This window comes from Pan paniscus, chromosome 23 (genome assembly GCF_029289425.2).
Source record: "Pan paniscus chromosome 23, NHGRI_mPanPan1-v2.0_pri, whole genome shotgun sequence".
Lineage (NCBI taxonomy): Eukaryota > Metazoa > Chordata > Mammalia > Primates > Hominidae > Pan > Pan paniscus.
In genome coordinates, this window is record NC_085927.1 from 39,213,150 (window position 1) to 39,237,951 (window position 24,802).

The 24,802-nt window shown below is 48.7% G+C and overlaps 1 protein-coding gene across 10 annotated transcripts in view; it reads left to right on the plus strand.

Annotated features, from left to right (window-relative positions):
* EMID1 (EMI domain containing 1) overlaps window positions 1–24,802 on the plus strand; it is a 53,036-nt gene that overhangs the window by 22,850 nt on the left and 5,384 nt on the right. For 7 of the 10 annotated variants that reach the window (XR_004668620.3, XR_004668621.3, XM_034948878.3 and 4 more), the window contains exons 6-14: window positions 1,520–1,640; window positions 1,958–2,008; window positions 2,093–2,182; window positions 2,756–2,902; window positions 3,879–3,968; window positions 4,114–4,166; window positions 4,637–4,699; window positions 4,805–4,849; window positions 14,052–14,096. Coding sequence is in view for 8 of the 10 variants with exons in the window: in XM_034948878.3 (XP_034804769.1) it covers window positions 1,520–1,640; window positions 1,958–2,008; window positions 2,093–2,182; window positions 2,756–2,902; window positions 3,879–3,968; window positions 4,114–4,166; window positions 4,637–4,699; window positions 4,805–4,849; window positions 14,052–14,096 (705 nt within the window). In the remaining 2 variants the exon portion in view is untranslated. Of the gene's footprint in view, window positions 1–1,519; window positions 1,641–1,957; window positions 2,009–2,092; window positions 2,183–2,755; window positions 2,903–3,878; window positions 3,969–4,113; window positions 4,167–4,636; window positions 4,700–4,804; window positions 4,850–14,051; window positions 14,097–20,719; window positions 24,791–24,802 lie in introns of those variants that run through there. The other 3 variants (XM_034948880.3, XM_034948879.3, XM_055105915.2) reach the window with 2 other exon arrangements.

Genomic DNA, 24,802 nt, shown 5'->3' on the forward strand with positions numbered 1-24,802 from the left:
CACCTCAAAAAAAAAAAAAAAAAGAAGATGCCCCTGATTTATCAAATGGGAAAACCAAGCTTCCAAATAGCGTGTGCTGGCACCTGAGTTACAAGGCACAGGGTTCCAGGAGCAGTTCCCTGAGCTCCCTCCCAGGAGAAGCCCATGTAAGAGGCAACTCAGTCCCACATCTGTGATGGGAATTCCTGGTTCAGGATCTGCCAGAGAGTTTCAGCTTTTCTCTGGACAGGCCCCCACGATCCCTGAGCCCCTGATCTGTGGTCATCTGGCCTTTCGTTGGTCCTCAACAGCTGAGGGGACACTTCCAGCTTCCCAGAGTCTTCCTCACCATGGGCCCAAAAGTGGACTTTGTGTACACCTCCAGGTTTCTATTTCATGTCAGACTCTTCCAAACTTCCTTCCAAATTTAGTGAAAGGCCGGGAGTGGTGGCTCACGCCTGTAATCCCAACACTTTGGGAGGCTGAGATAAGCAGATCACTTCAGGTCAGGAGTTTGAGACCAGCCTGGCCAATGTGGTCAAACCCCATCTCTACTAAAAATACAAAAATTAGCTAGGTGTGGTGGCGCATGACTGTAATCCCAGTTACTCTGGAGGCTGAGTTAAGCAGATCACTTCAGGTCAGGAGTTTGAGACCAGCCTGGCCAATGTGGTCAAACCCCATCTCTACTAAAAATACAAAAATTAGCTAGGTGTGGTGGCGCATGACTGTAATCCCAGTTACTCTGGAGGCTGAGGCAGGAGAATCACTTGAACCCGGGAGGCGGAGGTTGCAGTGAGCCGAGATCGTGCCACTACACTCCAGCCTGGGCAACAGAGCAAGGCTCTCCATCTTGGAAAAAAAAAACACAAAAAAACAAACTAAGTGAAACTCTTCCAGCCATACCCTGTGGTGCTTTAAGAAATCAAGACAAGCTTCTTATTTGGATAAGCATAGAGAAAAAGCACATGGCCCAGCAAGCCCCGCGACAGTCACAAAGCTCAACTTTGATGGCAATGATGGTGTCAGTGACTTTTCCATAATGCGTGTTATGAATTGTGTGCTTTGAAAAACACTGTCACTTCTGATGAAGTTCGGTGCCCCTGCGAGCCTGGGGCTCCACTCCAAGCTGGGCCCTGCTGGCTATGTGCCTCCTGCCTCCCACACCAGGCCCCGTGGCTGGCCTGTCCGTGGTGAGACCCTGGCTCATGCCTGTAATCCCAACACTTTGGGAGGCTGAGGCAAGATGATTGCTTGAGCACAGGAGTTCAAGACCAGCCTGGGCAACATAGCGAGACCTCGTCTCTACAAATAATTTTTTTTTAAATTTGCCGTGTGTGGTGGGGCGCCCCTGTGGTCCCAGCTACTTGGAAGGCTGAGGCAGAAGGATCGCTTAAGCCCAGGTGGTTGAGGCTGCATGAGCCGTCATAGTACTACTGCATTCCAGCCTGGGCAACAGAGCAAAACTCCATCTCAAAAAAAATACGGAGGGGTCCTAGTGAGACCCTGGTACCCACCCCGTCCCTGTCTTCCTCTTCAGATGGCCATGCTGACTGTCATAGAGCAGCCAGTACCTCCAACACCAGCTACCCCTGAGGACCCTGCCCCGCTCTGGGGCCCCCCTCCTGCCCAGGGCAGCCCCGGAGATGGAGGCCTCCAGGGTGAGTGTCAGAACTCAGACTCCCCTGTGGGAATGAGCAGTGGGTTGGGAATCGGGGAAGTGGGATTCTGGTCCCCACCCTGTCGCTGACTCCCAACTTAACCCTCTAGTGGGCCTCAGTCTTCCCATTTCCCGTTTCTTAGACCCGCCTAAGAGGACCGTCTCCTGGGACTCCTGAATGCTGCAGTCCCTGGAGACCAAGCAGCCCCAGCAGACCCTGCCTGGAGGTCGGGGGGAGCTGGGAGTGGGGATTCTGGATGAGCCTCCCTCCTCCAGGCCCAGCGGGGACACTGACCTCTGCCTACCCCCCCACCCCAGGGCTGCCAGGAGCCATAGAGAGTGTGAGGGTCCCGCTGCTTCCCCGAAATGGTAGGTGCTGGTTGGGGGGCTGGGGCCAGGGTGGGGGTCAAGAGCAGATGTGGAGCTGCCAGTCTGATATGCTTTACCCCCCAGACCAAGTCGGTGCTTGGGGGCTTCCCGGGCCCACCGGCCCCAAGGGAGATGCCGGCAGTCGGGGCCCAATGGGGATGAGAGGCCCACCAGGTGAGTGCCCGCAATGCTGCCCCACAGCTCCTCTGGCCATCCCCTCCACCAGGTGGGCCCTTCCCTGCTCCTGACATGGCCAGGATGACCTGGGCCCTTTCATCTACTTGCCTCTTCACTCAGCACCCCACCAGGGAGTGCCCTGCCCACGCCTGGGCTCCATGAAATCCTCTCTTATGTTCACTGACCCACATTCCCTGGGCACCTACACTTATCAGGCTCTGAGCTGGGCACTGGGTGGGGTCAGACATGTCCCTGCCCTTCTGGAGCTTCCATACTGCTGGGAGCAGGGCTGGGCAGAGGAGAAGCAGCAATGCTTGCCCCATGTGACCAGGGTTTCTATGAGGGGTTTTGGGGGTTTGGGAGCCCCAAGGAAGGAAGACTCAGCCTGGACGAGGTGGAGAACTAGGTGCTGTGCTCATCCCCCTGTTAGACTACCAGGCAGCCTAGGCCTGTGGACTCTGGGGCCCTCTCTCATGCCCACTGCTCCAGGCTGCCTTGTCCTGTCGCTCAAGGCCACCCTGGGCCTCCTTGCCTCCTGTATACCCACAAATCCGTGTGATTCCATTGCAGGTCCACAGGGCCCCCCAGGGAGCCCTGGCCGGGCTGGAGCTGTGGGCACCCCTGGAGAGAGGGGACCTCCTGGGCCACCAGGGCCTCCTGGCCCCCCTGGGCCCCCAGCACCTGTTGGGCCACCCCATGCCCGGATCTCCCAGCATGGTGAGTCCCCCAGGGATCCCAGCAGGTGGAGGTGGGGGTGGAGTAGCCATCAGCACAGTGCCCGCTACCATCTGCCACGTGCCTTCTGTGTGCCAGCCCTGCTCACGATAGGCCACATGTGACCCAGTCCTCCAGCAGGCGTCGTTGTCCTCCTGTGGTTACAGGTGAGGAACACTGAGGACCAGAGAGGGAAGGTGGCTTGCCAGGGTCCCACAGCCTGGGCGTAGGGGAACGGCTTCAAACCCAGGCTGCCTCCAGAACCTGTGCTTAGAGCCACCGGGCATCAGGCCCTCCCAAGCCTTGGAACTGGCTGGAATCCAGTTCTCAGAGCACTGGGACGCAAAAGACCCGGCAGCAGGAAGTGAGTCCTGAACTCCCAAGGCCACAGGCCCGGCCCCTCCTCCAGGCCCTGACGTGCGTCCTTGGCTTCTTCCCTTTGGCAGCCCAGCCTGACCTGCCCATGGGCTGCCAGGGGTCAGAGTGTGGAGCGCCAGGTTTCAGCCTCTTCTCCACTGTGTTTTTGGTGCACAACCCAGCACACCATTCATTCATTCTGCCATCCCAGCATTCATTCCATCTCACTATCCATACAATGGGGACAATGACAGTGCCAGCCTCCCAGAGCTGCGTAACATCCATGTACAGAAGCCTGGCACACAGTAGGTGGTGGATAAATGGTATCTTTTATTGTCATTCCCATTTGACAGGTGACAGTACAGGCTCTGAAAAGTAGAAAGTGTTGCTGGATGTCACCAGCTGGATTGCAGTGGGGTTAGAACCCACATCTCCCTGCCTCCTGGTCTTGCGGGACCAACACTCTCCACACTCCTCACCCTGGAGCAGGTGCCCAGGTGGTACCAGCCATGCTGCAGGCTGCCCCATAGGGCAGTCCAAGCTGTCTTGGCAGAGGTGGCAGGTGAAGACTAACCACCCCACTCTACCCAGCTCTACTCACTCATCATCTTTGCTCACCCAGGAGACCCATTGCTGTCCAACACCTTCACTGAGACCAACAACCACTGGCCCCAGGGACCCACTGGGCCTCCAGGCCCTCCAGGGCCCATGGGTAAGTTGAGTCCAGGCCAGGGGTAAAGGGTGAAGTTGGTAGATGGCAGAGGGAATAGGGTTTGTGGCTATCAGGAGGGAGCTGATGGGGCACTTCCTGAGATTGTAATTTGTTCCGGCCCTTAGGACATCCTGTCTTTTTCCAGGTCCCCCTGGGCCTCCTGGCCCCACAGGTGTCCCTGGGAGTCCTGGTCACATAGTGAGTAGTTCTCCTTGTACTCTCACCCATGTGTCTGTCCATCTTTCCATCTATGCATACATCCATACATCTGTCCATCATCCACCCTTGTATCCATCTATCCATCCATCCATTCATCCTTCCATTCATTCATTCAACAAGTATTTATTGAGCACTTAATATGCAAACTACCTTCCATAAATCTTATTCAATCCAAGTAATGAGAACCATGTGTGGTTATCACCTAAGACCAAGAAAAGTGGAGATTCTTTTGCCAGCACATGGCAATGAGCTGTGGTGGGACTGTCTGACTCCAGGATCAGATCTTTTAACACTGAGCTGTATGAACTGACTGCGGTGTGCTGGGTGTATGGTGAAGAACCCAGAGGCCCAGACCAAGCTTGAGCGCCCTCCCCAACACCTCTGTTCCCAAGCCCCTGCCCACTCCATCCTGCCCCAACACAAGGCTGAGGCCCTGTCTTGTTGCTCAGGGACCCCCAGGCCCCACTGGACCCAAAGGAATCTCTGGCCACCCAGGAGAGAAGGGCGAGAGAGTGAGTACCCAGGTGGCCCCAGGTGGGGGAATTCTGGGGAGTCCTGAGGGCCCCAGGTCAGAGTCCTCAACAGCTGACACCATTCGTCTCCTCCCTCTTACACAGGGACTGCGTGGGGAGCCTGGCCCCCAAGGCTCTGCTGGGCAGCGGGTAAGTGTTGCTGTCTGTCCCGCATTCATCCCTGCAGGATCCCATAGTCCCAGATTCCTCCTGTGACTCCATCCCCTGCAACCAGAGCTTCTAACCCTCCCTGTCTTGTCATTTATTCTCAGATGCTCCCTGTCTCTGAGACTCATTGTCCTCTTTGGATTAGGCTGCCTCTGTCTCTCTCACTCTGGCTCTCTGTTTCTCTGTATCTCTCTCTTTCCCTCTGTATGTCTGTCTCTTTGACTCTGTATTTCATTTACACTCTATCTCTCCAATTCTGATTGTAGATCTGTTCATTTCTCTCTTTAATTTGGTCAATTTTGCTTTACGTATTTTGAGTCTTTGTTATTAGGTGCATTCACATTTAGTATTTTAATGTCTCCTTGGTCATTTTATCTTTATGAAATTAATATCTTTATCTCTGATAATACTTGCCTTGAATCGACTTTGTGTGCTTTTAATAGCACACCAGCTTTCTTATGCTTGGTGGTATTTGCATGTTATATCTTTTTTTATCCTTTTTTTTTCAACCTGTAACTTTATATTTAAAGTGCATCATGGCTGGGTGTGGTGGCTCACACCTGTAATCCCAGCACTGTGGGAGGCCGAGGAAGGTGGATCATTTGAGCTCAGGAGTTCAAGACCAGCTTGGGCAACATGACAAAACTCTGTCTTTATATAAAAATATGTATATAAATTTTATTAAATGTAAGAAAGTGTGGACCGGGCACGGTGGCTTACGCCTGTAATCCTAGCACTTTGGGGGGCTGAGACAGGTGGATCACCTGAGGTCAGAAGTTCAAGACCAGCCTGGTCAACATGGTGAAACCCCGTCTCTACTAAATATACAAAAATTAGCCAGGCATGGTGGTAGGCACCTGTAATCCCAGCTACTCGGGAGGCTGAGGCAGAAGAACTGCTTGAACCCGGGAGGCAGAGGTTGCACCTCTGAGATCTGAGCTGAGCTCAGATCACAGCTGAGATCAGAGCTGAGCTCAGATCACAGCTGAGATCAGAGCTGAGCTCAGATCACAGCTGAGATCAGAGCTGAGCTCAGATCACAGCTGAGATCACACCATTGTGCTCCAGCCTGGGCAATAAGAGTGAGACTTCATCTCAAAAAAAAAAAAAAAAAAGTGCATCATATGACTTGGGTCTTGCTGTTTAAAAACAGTTTGACTGTTTAGTTAATTTATATTTAATGATATGTATAACTGATTAATTAATATGGTTCTGTTTAGCCATCTTGCTGTTTATGTTCTATTTATTCCTTCTGTTTTGTGTTTCTTTTTTCCCTTTTCTTTTCTTGTCTTCTTTTGGATTGAGTACTTTTTATGATTTCTTTTTTCTTTTTTAGAGACAGGGTTTCCCTATGTGCCTAGGCTGAACTCAAACTCCTGGGCACATAGTGAATGAAGTGTCTTAAGTGATCTTCCTGCCTCAGCCTCCCAAGTATCTGGGACTACAGGTGTGCACCATTGTGCCTGACTTAAAATCTTCTCTTTCTAAAATTAATTTTCTTTCTAGAATTAAAGCTTTCTAGAATTTAAGCTTTTTTTTTTTTTTTTTTTTTGGATACAGGGTCTTTCTCTGTCACCCAGGTTGGAGTGCAGTGGTGCAATCATAGCTCACTGTAGCCCCAACCTCCCTGGCTCAGGCAATCCTCACACCTCAGCCTCCTGAGTAGCTGGGACCACAGGCATGTACCACCATGCCCAGTTAACTTCTATTCCTTTACATTTAATCTGTTTTGTGGTTATATTTAAAGTCAGTTTCTTATAGAAAACCTACGGTTAGGTCTTATTTTTTGGTCCATTCTAACAATCCTCATCTTTTATTTGCTGCATTTAGGCCACTGACATTTAAAGTGTTTATTGAGGCCCAGCATAGTGGCCCACACCTGTAATTCCAGCACTTCAGGAGGCCAAGGCAGGAGGATCACTTGAAATCAGGAGTTTGAGACTAGAGTGGGCAACAAAATGAGACCCTTTTTCTATAAAACAAATTTTAAAATTGGCTGGACGTGGTAGTGTGCACCTGTAGATTCAGCTACCTGAGAGGCTGAGCTGGGAGGATTGCTTGAGCCCAGGAGTTTAAGGTGACAGTTATAATTGCTTTACTGCATTCCAGCCTGAGTGACAGAACCAGACCTTGCCTCTAAAACATAACTAAATAGTCTGTGCACGGTGGCTCACACCTGTAATCCTGGCACTTTGGGAGGTGGAGGCAGGGGGATCACCTGAGGTCAGGAGTTCGAGACCAGCCTGGCCAACATGGTGAAACCCTGTCTCTACTAAAAACACAAAAATTAGCTAGGTATGGTGGCGCACTCCTGTAATCCCAGCTACTCAGGAGGCTGAGGCAGGAGAATTGCTTGAACCTGGGAGGCGGAGGTTGCAGTGGGCCAAGATTGCGCGACTGCACTCCAGCCTGGGCGACAGAGTGAGACTCCATCTCAAAAAAATAAGTCAATCAGTAAAATAAAAAATAACTAAATAAATGAAGTGTTATTTATATAGTTGGGTTAACAGCTACCATATTACTATTTTCTTTCTTTTTTTTCTTTTTTTTTTATTTTTTGAGGCAGAGTCTTGCTCTGTCGCCCAGGCTGGAGTCTAGTGGCTCGATCTCGGCTCACTACAAGCTCTGCCTCCCGGGTTCAAGCAATTCTCCTGCCTCAGCCTCCCAAGTAGCTGGGACTACAGGCGCCCACCACCACACCTGGCTAATTTTTGTATTTTTAGTAGAGATGGGGTTTCACCATCTTGGCCAGACTGGTCTTGAACTTCTAACTCTGTGATCTACCGGCCTTGGCCTCCCAAAGTGCTGGAATTACGGGTGTGAGCCACCGCACCCGGCTACTATTTTCTATTTGTTTTCCTTGTTCTTTGTTCCTATTTTTGTCTGCCAGATTTTTTCTGCCTTTTTTTTTGGCTTTATTTATTTATTTACTTACTTATTTTCTTTTGAGAGAGAGTCTTGCTCTGTCACCCAGGCTGTAGTGCAGTGGTGCGATCTCTGCTACTGCAACCTCTGCCTCTCGGGTTCAAGCAATTCTCTGCCTCAGCCTCCTGAATAGCTGGGACTACAGGCACCCGCCACCCTGCCTGGCTAATTTTTGTATTTTTAGTAGAGACAGGGTTTCACCATGTTGGCCAGACTGGTCTCAAACTCCTGACCTCAGGTGATCCACCCACCTCGGCCTCCCAGAGTGCTGGGGTTACAGGTGTGAGCCACCATGCCCGGCCATGCTCCTCCTTTCTTTATGTAAAATCTGAGTTTCTGGCCAGGCACGGTGGCTCACACCTATAATCCCAGCACTTTGGGAGGCCGACGCGGGCAGATTATGAGGTCAGGAGATGGAGACCATCCTGGTGAACACGGTGAAACCCCGTCTCTACTAAAAATACAAAAAAAATGTAGCCGGGCGTGCTGGCAGGTGCCTGTAGTCCCAGCTACTTGGGAGGCTGAGGCAGGAGAATGGCATGAACCTGGGGGATGGAGCTTGCAGTGAGTGGAGAGCGCGCCACTGCACTCCAGCCTGGGCAACAGAGCGAGACTCCGTTTCAAAAAAAACAAACAAAAAAAATCTGAGTTTCTGACATATAATTTTTGTCCTCTCTGAAGAACTACCTTTATTTTTTCCCAGTTGGCTTTATTTGTGATTCTAGAATCGGGCAACACTTCATTCCATAAAATAAAATAAGTGCTCCGCTGAAGAACTTCTTTTAATGTTTCCTACAAGGCAGATCTACTGACAAAAATTCCCTCACTGTTTGTTTGTCTGAAAGTCTTCATTTCCCTTTCATGCATGAAGGATAATTTTTCAGGGTAAAGAATTCTAGGTTGATGTGTTTTTTTCCTCTCAATACTTGGTATATTACTCTCCACTCTCTTGCTTGCATGGTTTCTGCAGAGTTGGATGTAATTATTATTGTTGCTCCTCTGCAGGAAAGATATTTTTTCCCTCTGTTTTCTCTTCAGTATTTTTTTATCTTTGATTCTCTGAAGTTTTTCTAAAAATTATTATTATTATTATTATTATTATTATTATTATTATTAGAGATAAGGTCATACTCTGTCACCTCAGAAGCCTTGAGGCTTCTGGGCTCAAGGGATCCTCCCGCCTCCACCTCTCGAGTAGCTGGGACTACTGTCATGTGCCACACCTGGCTAATTTTTTTTTCTGTTTTTGAGATGAAATCTCACTCTTGTCCCCAAGGCTGGAGTGCAATGGTGTGATCTTGGCTCACTGCAACCTCCGCTTCCTGGGTTCAAGCGATTCTCCTGCCTCAGCCTCCCAAATAGCTGGGATTACAGGCACCTGCCATCACACCCGGCTAATTTTTTGTATTTTTAGTAGAGACAGGGTTTCACCATGTTGGCCAGGCTGGTCTCAAACTTCTGACCTCAGGTGATCCGCCCGCCTCGGCCTCCCAAAGTGGTGGGATTACAGGCGTGAGCCACCGTGCCCGGCCATTTTTTTTTTTTTTTTTTAATTTTAGAAGCAAGGTCTCACTATGTTGCCCAGGCTGGTCTTTCTGACCTCTAGTGATCCTCTTGCCTTGGCCTCCCAAAGTGCTGGGATTACAGGTGTGAGCCACTGCATCCAGCCTGATTTTCTGAAATTTGGATATGATATGCCTACTTGTCATTTCTTGGCATTTATCCTATATGGTATTCCCTTATCTTCCTAGATCTGTGGTTTGGTGTCTGACATTTTTGGGGGGAAAATTCTGTCATTATTACTTCAAATATTGCTTGTGTTTCTTTCTCTTTTTTCCTTCTGGTATTCTATTATGCATATTTACATCTTTTGTAATTGTCCCACAATTCTTGGATATTCTGTTCTATTGTTTCAGCCTTTTTTCTCTTTGCATTTCAGTTTTGAAAGTTTCCATTGTCATATCATCAGGCTTAGAGATTCTTTCCTCAGCCATGTCCAGTCCACGAATAAGCCCATCAATGGCATTCTTTATTTCTGTTACAGTGCTTTTTATATCTACCACTTATTTTTAATTATTTCTTAGAATATCTTTTTTTTCTTTAAAAAAATTTTTTTTTTTTAATGTAGAGGCAGGGTTTTACCATGTTACCCAGGCTGGTCTCCAACTCCTGAGTTTAAGCAGTCTACCCACCTCAGCCTCCCAAAGTGTTGGGATTACAGGCATGAGCCACCACGTCCAGGCCTTTCTTAGAATTTCCATCTCTCTGCTTATAATCCATCTCTTCTTGCATGTTGTCTACTTTTTCCATCAATTCCCTTAGCATGTTAATTGTAGATTTTTAAAATTCCTGGCCTGATAATCTGAACATTTCTGCCATAACTGATGCTGGTTCTGATGTTTGTTGAATCTCTTCAAACTGTGTTTTTGCCTTTTAGTATGCCTTGTAATTTTTCACTGGAAGGTAGACATAATGTACTGTGCAAAAGAACTGCAGTAGATAGGCCTTTAGTAATGTAGTGAGAAGGTATGGGGGAAGGGAAGTGTTCTGGAGTCCTATGATCAGATCTCAGTCTTTTTTTTTTTTTTTTTGAGACAGAGTCTCACTCTGTCTCCCAGGCACTGGAGTGCAGTAGCTCGATCTTGGCTCACTGCAACCTCCACCTCCTGTGTTCAAGTGATTCTCGTGCATCAACCTCCCAAGCAGCTGGGACTACAGGCGCCTGCCACCACACCCAGCTAATCAACCTCCCAAGCAGCTGGGACTACAGGCGCCCGCCACCACACCCAGCTAATTTTTTTGTATTTTAGTAGAGATGAGCTTTCACCATGTTGGCCAGGCTGGTCTTGAACTCCTGAGCTCAGGCAGTCCACCCATCTTGGCCTCCCAAAGTGCTAGGATTGTAGGTGTGAGCCACTGCGCCTGGCCTAGGTCTCAGTCTTTAGATGAGCTTGTGCCCTTGGACTGTGAACTTCACCAGTGTGTCTCAGTTGTTGTTGTTTTGTTTTGTTTTTGTTTGGGGGTTGTTTTGCCCCTTAGGTGGGACAGGTTGTCTAGAGGGAGTTAGAGTTGGATATTTCCCTTCTTTCATGTGGAAACTAGAGGGAGCTGGAAGTGGGTATTTCGCTTCCTCCGGGTTGCTTAGTGTTGGGAGAAAAGCTGAGTGTTGGGAGGGAAGCTGAGGCAGGGCTTGCACGTCTGACATAATGTAAAAGAGTCTTGGAACATGTCTGGGGTCCACGGTCAAGAACCCCTCGTGGCCTTTGGAACACCAAACTCTGTGCTAAAGGGTGGAAGGCTACCCTGCCACACCGTAATCTAAGCCCAGGGCATAAAACCCCTCGTGACTTGGATGGAATCCAGGGCTCAGGGCATAAAACCCCTCGTGGCCTCTGGAATGTGTCTAGACTTGCTGGCTCCTTGCTTCTAGCACTCCCATTACCTCAAGTAGCAGAACATGTTCCATATGCTTCAAAGAAAATGCTAAACTGTCACAGCTGTAAATCATGTGCTTGACGCATCGCATTCTCTCAACCCCCACATCCTTGCCACCTGTTTCTTTGTTTGATCACCAGTAAATAGTGTGGGCTCCCAGAACTCGGGGCCTTCACAGCCTCCATACTTGTGTTGGCCCCCTGGACGCACTTTCTCTCTCAAACTGTCTTTTCTCATTCCTTTGACTCTGTCGGACTTTGTCGCCCCCATGACCTGGTGTTGGGTCCGATCACTCCAACAGGTTAGGCTCTGGTAAAGTAGTTTCTCCTGAGTCAGGCTTTGTTCAGAACAGAATGCTTTGGTCTATTTCAGAATGATGCCTTCTCTCCTCTCCTTGCTGGAAGGACAAGGGCATTTTTCTCTGATATTCACTGTGAGGGCCTTGTAGAGCTCCTTGAGGTAAAACTCATGAAAGGAGGGATGTGGGCCTATGACTGGGTCCCCCTGGAGTTTTTAACCCTAAGACTGGTCTACACTGAGCCTCCAGAAGTTCATCAATTACAGTTTAGGTTTTCCTACCCTGGCCCTGGTTCCTCTGGAGGCTTGTGCTTGTGGGTTTCTGCTTTAGTAAGTTGTGATAGTCTGGATTTGCCTCTCCAGCTTTGGGGGCAATCGTTTGCCTATGGTCTCACTTCTCCAACAGATCTAAGAAGAGTTGTTGATTTTTCAGTTTTTTTCAACTTTCCACTTGTTGTTAAGATGGAATGATAACTTCTAAGGTCTTTTTATTTTCGAGATGACTCTCGCCCTTGTCCCCTAGGCTGGAGTGCAATGGTGTGATCTCGGCTCACTGCAACCTCCACCTCCCGGGTTCAAGCGATTCTCCTGCCTCAGCCTCCAGAGTAGCTGGGATTACAGGCACCTGCCACCACGCCCAGCTAATTTTTGTATTTTTAGTAGAGACGGGGTTTCACCATGTTGGTCAGGCTGGTCTTGAACTTGTGACCTCAGATGATCCGCCCGCCTCAGCCTCCCAAAGCGCTGGGATTACAGGCGTGAGCTACCGCACCCAGCCAACAACTTCTAACCTCTTTACATGCCAGGTTGGAACCCAGAAGTCTGTTTTGTTTTGTTTTTAAATCAAATTTGAAAAAAAAAAAGGTCAACATTTCCCCAAACATTTTTTTCTGTTTCTGCTCTCCAGTATGTCCTTCTGGAACTCCATTGATTTTCTCCCATGAGTCACTGAAGTTCTGTTAGTTTTTTAAACAATCTTTGTCTCTCTGTGCTTTATATTTCTTTATTTTACTTTTTTGAGATAGGGTCTTGCTCTGTCGCCCAGGCTGGAGTGCAATGGTGTGATCACAGCTCACTGCAGTGTTGAGCTCCTAGGCTCAAGCAATCCTCCCACCTCAGCCTCCTGAGTAGCTGGGACTACAGGTGCACACCACCATATCTGGCTTGTTTTTTTGTTTGGTTTTTGTTTTTTCATTTTTAGTAGAAATGGGGTTGCTCAGGTTGGCCCCAAACTCCTGGCCTCAAGCTATCCTCCCACCTTGGCCTCCCAAAGTGCTAGGATTACAGGCTCTGTCTGTACTTTAGTTTAAATTATTCCATTGATCTATGTTCAAGTTGATTGATTACTTCTTCTGTTGTGTCCAATCTTATGTTAATTTCATCTGATAATTTTCTATTTCTGGTATTATCATTTTCACTTCCAGGATTTCCATTTGATTCTTTTTTATAATTTATATATCTCTCCTAAAATTCTCCATCTTATCACCCATGATATCAATTTCAGTAGATTCTTTAACATATTAATCGTAGATATTTTAAACTCCTTTGCTGATTCTAACATATAGGTCGGCTGTGGATCTATTTCTATTGACAGATTTTTCTCTTGAATATAGGTCACATTTTCCTGTGTCTTCACATCTAGTAATTTTTTGTTGCACACTGGACAAAGTAGATAATATGTTGAAAAGACTCTAAATTCTGTTATCTCCTGAAGAGTATTGAGTTTTATTCTAGAACAGTTAAATTATTGATGGGTCATCTTGCTCTTTTAGAGGCTTAGTTGTAGGTTTTATCAGAGAGAATCTCTGGTTTTGAATCTCTGGTTTTGCTCTTAGTCCTAGGAAAAATCCCTTAATCCTGAGATAGGGTCTTTCTTCCTAAGTCATGGCTGTTCTAGAGTTTCATTAGAAAGCTTTAGGTGTTCACAAGCACCTCTAACTTGGTTGGACTGGAACTCTAAACTCTGTCTCCTATATGGTGGGCAATTTTTGACATCTTTAGTCAGTTCTACCAATCTGTTGGTTCTCCCCCTCTGGGCTCCTTGGAGTATTGCCCTGTGATTGGTCAATCCAGGGACCATCCAAGTGTCAGAAAGGAACATTTATGCAGATTTAGTTCCCCCACTTGTAGCTCCCTGCTTCCCAGTATTTCTCATCAATTTCTTGCTTCTCTGGCAACCTCAACCTCTGATTCCTGAGGCCAATAAAACTGAAACTTTCTGCTTGAGCTCTGTTTTGCCAGGCTGATGGGGCTGGGGTGCACCCTCTGAGGAAAAGCTGTAAATATATGGATTTTACCCAATGCCATTCCCTTCTTTTAAGGGTTGAATATTCTCCAGTGTCTGTCCGCTTTTTATTACTTTCCGTTGCCTTCAATCAGTTGGTTTTTGCTTTGTATCCAATACAAGCTACTTTCTGTTTCTCTAAGTTTCTCTCCCTTTCCCCGCTCTTTTTCCTCCCTCTTTTTTCCCCCTCCCTTTCTGTCTCCTTGCCTTCCTCACTGCTGCTATCTCTGTCTCTCCTTGCAGGGGGAACCTGGCCCTAAGGGAGACCCTGGTGAGAAGAGCCACTGGGTAAGCTCTGGCCTGGCACTGGCCTCTCCCTGCCTTCTCAGCCCTACATGCTCAAGAGAGTATTCCCTCCCCAGGAGGCCCTGGGAGTGGGAGCATCCCATCCACATCCCCACTACAGCCTGGTCTCCCAGGCAGGAGCCTTGGCAATTCTCAGCCCCAACTCCTTCCCCCATCTTGTTGCTCCCAACCGGGCAGGGCCAGCCCTATCAGCAGACCCCATGCCTTCTGTCTCAGTCTCTGTCCCTGTCTCCACCTTCCCTCTGTGGCCTTTCCAGGCCAGGGTGGCTCTGCCTTTTCCTCCTGGGTGGTTTGGGCTGACCCAGGCCAGACTGCATCCCCTGCCTCCATAGCCCCCTCCCAGCCAAGGCTTAGCTTGCTCCCTTGTCTGCAGAACAAAGGGAAGAATGAAGACAATATCTACACAGGAGAATGGGATAGAGAACCTAGGAAAGGGGCCTAGAAATGATGAGGTACATAGGAGCCACGTGGTAAAAAGGACGGGGAACTAGATACCACCATACACATCGGAAATTCATGAAGCCTGTGAAGAGACGCCTCGAAACTGCTATGTACACGTTTGATGTGGTTAATGAGGCCAGGTGACCTAGACTCCTCTATACTTAAAGGACCTATAGTTTACACAAGGTCCTAGACACCATCACATACATAGGAGACCCATGATGGATGAGAAGGGAAGCCTAGAAACTCTCACATATACAGGAGACAGAGTAAATGAGAAGGGGACAAGAAGGGGGAACTAGAAACCACACACCGCAAAATCTCATGATTAATGTGGGGTCCTAGAAACCTTCACAATCGTCCGGGATGCCGTGGCTCCTACCTGTAATCCCAGCACTCTTGGAGGCCAAGGCGGGTAGATAACTTGAGGTCAGGAGTTTGAGACCAGCCTGGCCAACGTGGCAAAACCCCCATCTCTAAAATACAAAAAAATACAAAAATACAAAATTAGCCTTAAAGGTTTGGGCTAAAAATACAAAAATTAGCTGGACATGGTGGTACGCACCTGTAGTCCTAGCTATTCAGGAGGCTGAGGCAGGGGAATCGCTTGAACCCAGGAGGCAGAGGTTGCAGTGAGCAGAGATCGCGCCACTGCACTCCAGCCTGGGCGACGGAACGAGACTCTCTCTCAAAAAAAAAAAAAAACAAGAAAAGAAAATGGAAACCTTCACAATCATTGAAAATCATTGCAGGGGCGGGATTTTCGGGTTAGGACCTAGAAATCTACTCACCCAAGAGACGTGGGGGAAAGACGAGGACCCTAAAACATACCATACCCAAAAGCCCCACGACACAGGGATCTGGAAACCATCACTGACAGGGGAGACATCTGGAAAATGGACAGAGTGGAGGCAGACACTCCTTCAGGAGAGAGAGACAACTAGGAAGCTCTTTTTGGCGGTGGGGGGGATTGCGACTCCCCCTCCACATGCAGTCTGGCTGGGACACCCTACTTCCTGGCAGTCACAAGTTAGTGAGGATGTGGGTGGCACCCAGTGCCTGCCTTGCCCTCTTAGTTCTTGATTGTGGGGTCAGTGATGGATACAGCCGTGGGAGCCCCCTACCCTGCACGAGTCTTCCCCTGTGTCTGCCCTTGACTTCTGGTGCCCTGCTACCTCTCCAGTTAGCCTCTCCTGGCCCCTGCTGTCCTGAATCTCCTCCTACCCCATACCCATCCTCCATAGCTCCAGAGTCTCTTAATACTGCCAGTATGGACATGAGCTGAGCTGGGATCAGATAGACCCATGCAAGCCTGGCTCTCTGCCTCCCCTAGGCTAATTGCTGGCCTCTCCCAGAGGCCCTTGGTGTGGGAACACATTTACCACCCAGCCCAGGAGGGGTGGGAGAGATTGGGCAGTCCTGTCCCTTCATGAGAATCCCCGGCAGGATGCCCTGGCCACCCGAGACCAGTCCTTGAACCCAGAACCACCTGTGGGCTCCCCGCAAGAGGTAGCAGGGCCCCTGCCCACCCACCTTCCTGCCCCTCTTCTACCTGCACTTCTGCCCCTGCTTGCTGCTTGCCTGGGAGGGGACCCACTGGGCTGGGGGCTGCATGAAGCTTTGGGGGCTGGGGGAACAGCTCTGTTGGGGACAGGTGGGAATGAGGTTCAGTGCTGGCAAGGTCCCCGAGGGCTCCTATGTACACTTCACCAACCAACTCCCTTAGTGCAGCTTGCAGACGCGTTCTGGCTCTGGCCCAGCAGTGACACCTGGTGGTCATGATAGTGCACTGCAGGAACTGGAGTGACTGCGCTGGGCCTGCCCACCTGGATCAAAGCTCTCACCCCTTATTCAGACAGGGAAACTGAGGCCCGACTCGGCAGAGAGAATCCTTGGCAGAGCGGGAACTGGAGCCCTGACTTTTAAGTTCCTAGGGCCAGAGAACCAGCTACCATTCCCCAAGCATCTCCTCCATAGGCACCAGACCTGGAGCTGGGCCCTGTTTACACAGATGCAATTCAGACACAGTCCCCACCCTCAGGGTGGTCACAGTGAGGTGGGGGAAAAAAGACCTATAATCAGCAGCTACAGGACTGTCAACTTTATAAACACTTTACACTTTAGCATCCTCCCGGAGGAGCCAGGTGAAGCCTGAAAGGTGCATTAACCAGGCACGGAGTGTCCAGGCAGAGGCGAGGGTACAACAGGTGAAAAGGCCCTGTGGCAAGAGGGAGCCTCGGATATTTGAGGAGCTGCAAATACTTGGAGTGGCACTGTGACAGGTAGAGAGTGGAACAGAGGCCAAAGAGGCCTTCAGGGTGTAGGAGGCCACGTTCAGGAATTTGGACTTTGTTCTAGGGCAGTGGGGAGGCATTGAAGGCTCTAGAAGCAGCAGAGTGATGCGGTCAGGTTTTTTTTATTTGCAAAGAATCCCTTTGATTGCCATGGCGAATGGATGGGAGAAGCAGAAAGACAGTAGGTCGGGGGCTGTCGTGGTCATCCTGGTGAGAGACTGAGCCGGGCAGTGGGTGGGAGCCAGTGAGGACAGACAGCCGTCGATGGAGCAAAAAGACACTTGTGTGCTGGTCTGGCTGCAAAAGGGAGTGAGGAGTCAAGGGAGACTTAAAATAGCAAAAGAGAACCAGGAGAAGCAAGCAGGCTGAGTTTTGTCTGTGGACCAACGGGAGGAGTCTGTGTTACAGCCAAGTAGGGTTGTCCAGCAGGCCCAGACACTTAGATCCGGAGTGCAGAGGGCAGGCCAGGCTGAAGGAGACTGGGTTGTCATCAGTGCAAACATCAGGCCACCTGGTCTGAGGGAGTTCCAAACAGTGGATTTTAAAAACACTTTTCCCCAGATTTTTCTTTTTATTTTTATGTTTTAAAAAATACAGACAAGATCTCACAATGTCTCCCAGGCTGGTCTCAAATTCCTGGCCTCAAGTGATCCTCCTACCTCAGCCTCCCAAGGTGTTGGGATTACAAGTGTGAGCCACTGCACCTGGCCTCCCCAATATTTTTGTTTATTTTTATTTTGTTTTTTTCCTTTTTTATTGAGACAGAGTCTCTATCGCCCAGGCTGGAGTGCAACAGCTCAATCACAGCTCACTGCAACCTCTGCCTCCTGGGTTCAAGCAATTCTCGTGCCTCAGCCACCTAAGTAGCTGGGACTCTGTAGCCATGCCTGGCTAATTTTTGTATTTTTAGTAGAGATGGGTTTGCGCCATGTTGGCCAGGCTGGTCTTGAACTCCAGGCCTCACGTGATCCACCCGCCTCAGCCTCCCAAAGTGCTAGGATTACAGGTGTGAACCACTGCACCCAGCTATTTTGCATTTTGATATACAGAAAAGTTGGTACAATGAATGTCATTCTGCCCTTCCTGTAGATGGACCAATTATTGGTACAGCCATGTGTCACTTAATGATGGGGATATGTCCTGGAAAATATGCCATTAGGTGATTTTGTTGTGGCATGAGCATCATACAATGTACATACACAAACCTAGATGGGATAGCCTACAACACACCTCAGCTGTATGGTGTAGCCAATTGCTCCCAGGCTACAAACCTAAACAGCACGTTACTACGCTAAATATTGCAGGCAACTGCAACACAGTCGTAAGTATTTGTGTATCTAAACATAGAAAAGGTACAGCAAAAATACACCATAAAAGATTTTTGGAGCTTTTTTGTTTGTTTGTTTGTTTAGGACAAAATCTTGCTCTGTCGCCCAGGGTGGAGTGCAGTGGTGTGATTTCGGCTCAATGCAACCTCCATCTCCAGGTTCAAGTGATTCTCTTGCCTCAGCCTCCTGGGTAGCTGGGATTACAAGCATGAGCCACCACGCCCAGCTAATTTTTTGTATTTTTAGTAGAGACGGGGTTTCACCATGTTGGCCAGGCTGGTATCAAACTCCTGACCTCAAGTGATCCGCCCACCTCAGCCTCCCAAAGTGCTGGAATTACAGGCGTGAGCCACCGCGCTGGTGAAATTAATTTTTTTTTTACTTTTTTTTTTTTTTTTGAGACAGAGTCTTGCTATGTCTCAAGAAAAGTACAGTGGAGTACAGTGGCTTGATCTCGGCTCACTGCAACCTCCGCCTCCTGGGTTCAAGCGATTCTCATTGCCTCAGCCTCCCAAGTAGCTGGGACTACAGGTGAACGCCACGATGCCCAGCTAATTTTTTTGTATTTTTAGTAGAGATGAGGTTTCACCATGTTGGCTGGCCAGGCTGGTCTCAAACTCCTGACTTCAAGTGATCCGCCTGCTTCGGTCTCCCAAAGTGCTAGGATTCCAGGTGTGAGACACCGTGCCTGGCCCTTTTTTTTTTTTTTTCACTTTTTAAATGTTTTTGCTAAAAACTAAGACACAAACACATACATTAGCCTAGGCCTACACAGGGTCAGGATCATCAGTATCACTGTCTCCATGTCCACCTCTTGTCCCACTGGAAGTTCTGGGCAGTAACATGCATAGAGCTGTCATCTCCTATGATAACAATGCCTTCTTCTGGAATACCTCCTGAAGAACCTGCCTGAGGCTGTTTTACAGTTTAACTGTTTTTTAAATAAGTAGAAGGAGTACACTCTAAAATAACAATTTAAAGTATAGTATATGACCAGGTGCAGTGGCTCACATCTATAATCCCAGCACTTTGGGAGTCCAAGGCAGGAGGATCACTTGAGCCCAGGAGTTCCAGACTAACCTAGGCAGCATAGCGAGACCTTGTCTGTACAAATAAAAAAATTAGCTGGGTATGATGGCATGTGCCTGTGGTCCCAGGTACTTGGGAGGCTAAGGTGGGAGGATCGCTTGAGCCGGGGAAGTCGAGGCTGCAGTAAGACGAGATCACGCCACTGCACTCCAACCTGGGCGACAGAGCAAGACTCTGTCTCAAAAATAAATAAGTAAATAAGTAAAATATAGTAAATACTAGGCAATGGGAATTTTTTGGCTCCATTATAATCTTATGAGACCACTGTGGAGATATGCAATCCATCGTAGACTGAAACATCATTATGTGATGTATGACTGTATTGAGCCACAATTGTTCTGTCATTCTCTCTTATATATTTATAGATCTTTTTTTCAAATTCATTTAAAAGTAAGCTGCAAAACCCAGCCATGTTTCCCCTAACATTGCAGTGTGCACTGTGAATGAATATGGACATTCTCCCACATTACCACAATACCGTCGTCATACTTAAGAAAGCTAACATTTATTTAGCAAAATGATGCCATTAAATATGTGACTTACCTTTAAATGTTACCAGTTGTCCCCAGATGGCTTTTCTTTTTTTTTTCCTTTTTTTTGAGATGGAGTCTCTGTCACCCAGGCTGGAGCACCAGGACGGAGTCTCTGTCACCCAGGCTGGAGTGCAGTGGCGTGATCTCAGCTCACTACAACCTCCGCCTTCCAGGTTCAAGCCATTCTCCTGCCTCCAATTCTTGAGTAGTTGGGATTACAGGCATGCACGCACACCACCATGCCTGGCTAATTTTTGTACTTTTAGTAAAGACAGGGTTTCACCATGTTGGCCAGGCTGATCTCAAACTCCTGACCTCAGGTGATCCGGCCATCTCAGCCTCCCAAAGTGCTGGGATTACAGGCGTGAGCCACTGCGCCTGACCCCCAAAATACCTTTTTTATTTATTTATTTATTTATTTATTTATTTATTTATTTTTGAGATGGAGTTTCACTCTTGTTGCCCAGCCTGGAGTGCAATGGTGCAATCTCTGCTCACTGCAACCTCTGCCTCCCAGGTTTAAGCGATTCTTCTATCTCAGCCTCCCATGTAGCTGGGATTGCAGGTGCCTGCCACCACGCCTGGCTAATTTTTGTATTTTGAGTAGAGACGATGTTTCACCATGTTGGCCAGGCTGATCTCAAACTCCTGATCTCAGTTGATCTGCCCGCCTCAGCCTCCCAAAGTGCTGGGACTACAGGTGTGAGCCACCACGCCTGGCCCCCAAAATGCCTTTTAAAGCTCTTTTTTTCCAAAGTCCAAGATCTGGCTGGGCAAGGTGGCTCATGCCTATAATCCCAGCACTTTGGGAAGCCAAGGTGGGAGGCTCTTTTGAGCCCAAGAGTTTGAGACCAGCTTGGGCAACATAGGGAGACACCTGTCTCTACAAAAAAAAATAAAAAAAATTTGTTTTCAATTAGCTGGGTGTGGTGGTGCACACCTGTAGTCCCAGCTACTTGAGAGGCTGAGACGGGAGGATCATTTGAGTCCTGAAAGTCAAGGCTACAGTGAGCCATGATCATACCACTGCACTCCAGCCTGGGCAACAGAGCAAGACCTTGTCTCAATCAATCAATAAAGTCCAAAATATAATCAAGGTTCTCACACACTGCGTTTGGTTGTCACATTTCTTGTCTCTTTTAACTTAGAACAGGCCTCCTGCCTTTTTCTTCTTCTCTTGACTTTGTCTTTGTGTGAATGTCCCACAATTTAAATTTGTCTGATTGTTTCTTCATGATGAGATGCAGGCTAAATACTCTTGGCAGGGGCACCTGTGGTGCCTTTTATTGTACCTCATTAGGAAGCTCATGATGTCAGCTTGTCCCATTGTCCATGCCAGGAATGGCTTCATGGAATTTTTTTTTATCTTTTTTTTTTCTTTTTTTAATTTGAGACAGAATCTTGCTCTGTTGCCCAGGCTGGAGTGCAATGGCATGATCTCGGCTCACTACAACCTCTGCCTCCCAGGTTCAAACGATTCTCCTGCCTCAGCCTCCAGAGTGGCTGGGATTACAGGCATGCACCACCACACCCGGCTAATTTTTTTTTTTTTTTTTTTTTTTTTTTTTTTTTTAGTAGTAGTAGAGACAGGTTTTTTCCATGTTGGCCAGGCTGGTCTCAAACTCCTGACCTCAGGTGATCCATCCGCTTAGGCCTCCCAAAATGCTGGGATTACAGGTGTGAGCCACTGTGCTCAGCCTGGAATTTTTTAAGATCATCTTTTTTTATTTTTTATTTTTCGAGATAGGGTCTTGCTGTGTTGCCCAGGCTGGAGTGCTATGGCATGATCATGACTCACTGCAGCCTCGACCTCAGGGGCCCAAGCCACCCTCCCACCTCAGCCTCCCAAAGTACTGGAATTACAGGTACACACCACCACGCCTGGCTAATTTTTTAATTTTTTCTTTTTTTGAGACAGGGTCTCTGTCGCCCTGGCTGGAGTGCAGTGGTACGATCTCAGCCCAGTGCAGCCTCAGCCTCCTGGGCATCAATCCTCCCACCTCAGCCTCCCAAGTAGCCAGGACTACAGGCGCACACCACCATGCCTGGCTAATTTTTGTATTTTTAGTAGAGATGGGATTTCGTCATGTGGGCTAGGCTGGTCTGGAACTCCTGAGCTCAAGCAGTCCACCCACCTCAGCCTCCCAGAGTGCTGGGATTACAGACGTGAGCCACTGCATCTGGCCATTTTTTTTTTTTTTTTAGAGATGGGGTCTCACTATGTTGCCCTGGCTAGGCTCAAGTGATCCTCCCACCTTGGCCACTTAAAGTGCTGGGATTACAGGTGTGAGCCACCATGCCAGCCCCCCCAGCGTTTTTTGAGACATGGTCTTGCTCTGTCACCCATCGTGGAGTGCAGTGGCACAATCATAGCTCACTGTAGCCTCAAACTCTTGTGCTGAAGTGAACCTCCCACCTCAGCCTCCACAGTAGCCAGAACTACAGGTGTGTGCCACCACACCCAAATAATTTTTTTTTCTTTTTTTTGAGATGGAGTCTCCCTCCGTCACCCAGGCTGGAGTACAGTGGTGTGATCTCAGCTCACTGCAACCTCTGCCTCCTGGGTTCAAGTGATTATCCTGCCTCAGCCTCCCAAGTAGCTAGGACTATAGGTGCACACCACCAAGCTTGGCTAATTTTTGTATTTTTAGTGGAGATGGGGTTTCACCATGTTGGCCAGGCTGCTTTTGCACTCCTGACCTCAAGTGATCTGCCCACCTTGGCCTCCCAAAGTGTCATTAGGTGCTGGGATTACAGGACAGCTACCGTGCCCACTCTAATTTTTAAATTTTTTGTAGATATGGGGTCTTGCTATGTTGCCCAGGCTGGCCTCAAACTCCTAGCCTCAGGTGATCCTCCCACTTTGGCCTCCCAAAGCACTGAGATTAGAGGTATAAGTCACTGTGCCTAGCGAAGGTCATTCATTTTTAGATCCTGCCCCTGTAATACTCGAAAGGGGATTACTTTGGCATGCAGCTCGTGGTGACCCTGGGACCCCCAGGCTGAAATGGCCATTCAGCGGCCTGAGGGTCACCTGATCCATGTGTTGTGGACAGGACAGCTGGATCACAAGGGTCAGCCCCAGCGAGCAGGCTCACTCATGATGGACATATTGAGAGACCTCTTAGTTGTTTAGATGGTTTTGTGGGAAGCAGCAACCTTAAAGGGTTGGCTTGTAATTATACAATTATGCATATTGTCTATCCCTTCACTTATCTGTACTGAGTAAAGGGCACCAAGAGAGATTTCCAGATGTTGTCAGAGCTGGGATAGTTCTATTTGTCATCCTGGTGCGCTGTTGGAATTGAGAGATCTACATTCTGGAAATAGCTTTGGTCTGGACTAGGAAAGAGGAAGGAGTGAGGGAGTGTGGAGCGTTGTCAAGACTATGGACCATATGCTGGGGAAGGAAAGGATGCAGATGGGGAGAAAGAGATGTCTCTGGCATGAGCCCTGGGTAGCAGCTGGTACCACTTGGGGAGTGGGGAGCCCCAGAGCTGGTGGCCTTGGAGGAGGGGCTTTGTGAGCCCAGTGCCACATCCCTGGGGTCCGGGAGCCAGAGACAGGGAGAAGCAGACCCGTACTGCTAAGAGGAGAGGGCTGGGCTGAGGGTGACGCATCAGGATGTGCCAGATTGTGGACCTGGCATAGTCTAAGCCCTGGGAGAGGTGAGCACTGTTTTCCAGGCAGGGAGCCCAAAGCGTGAAGACCTGGGGAAGGGACAGAGTGCTGAGCCTCAGGTTTCTCAGAATTTTAAGCGCAAGTTCTCCAAAAGCAATGTAACTCAAACCTTGTCTAATTTTATTGACATACTGATGGTCCCCAGCTTACGATGGTTCAAATTACAATTTTTCAACTTTACAATTGTGCGAAAGCAATATAGGCTTTCAGTACATTCCTCAACTTACTTCCAAATAAACCCATTGTAAGTTGAAAATATTGTATGTCAAAAATGCACTTTTTTGGCCAGGGATGGTGGCTCATGCCTGTAATCCCAACACTTTGGAAGGCTGAGATAGGAGGATCACTTGAGGCCAGGAGATCGAGGCCAGCCTGGGCAACATAGCAAGACCCTTGTCTCTTAAAAAAAAGAAATGTATTTGGCTGGGCATGGTGGCTTACACCTGTAATCCCAGCCCTTTGGGAGACCGAGGCGGGCAGATCACCTGAGGTCAGGAGTTCCAGACCAGCCTGACCAACATGGAGAAACCCTGTCTCTACTAAAAATACAAAGTTAGCTGGGTGTGGTGGTGCATGCCTGTAATCCCAGCTACTTGGGAGGCTGAGGCAGGAGAATCGCTTGAACCTGGGAGGTGGAGGTTGCGGTGAGCTGAGATCGCGCCATTGCACTCCAACCTGGGCAACAAGAGCAAAACTTCGTCTCAAAAAAAAATGTACTTTTGACTTGTGATATTTTCAACTTACACTGGGTTTATCTGGATGAAATCCCATTGAAAGTCAAGGAACATCTATATATTCATTTGGGCATGAGTGGAAATACTGGTAAGTAGCCTGAACTCACTGATCGGAGTAATTAGGGTGAGGCTAATGTGGTGATTTAAAGCAAAAAGAATGTGAAGTAAATAAGCATATAGGTGGCCAAGAGATATAGTCATGCAGGTGTTGGGAGAGCAACTGGTGCTGGGCGACAGACATTAGAGGACAGGAGAGCTCCCAGCAGCTTCTGGGACTGCCGTTCTGCCCCTGAAGATTGGCTCCCCCTGCCTTCAGCGCAGCAGGATTTGCGGCCTTGTCAGAGAGCAGCCAGCTGGGATCCAACGGGACCTTCTGGGAGGTCCTGCAGGGGTTGCTTCCTTCTGTCTGCCTTATTGTCCCCCTCCTGTCCTCACCTGGTCTTGTTCTGGCTGTCCATGGACCCTGGGCTGTGGCAGGTAGTGTGGGGCTTCAGGTGCATGTCCCGGGTGGGGCATGGGCCACCGACGGGCTTTGCAGGGTCCCCTCCCCTGCCCCCTTCACGGCTGCATCTGTCTCTTTCCTCCACA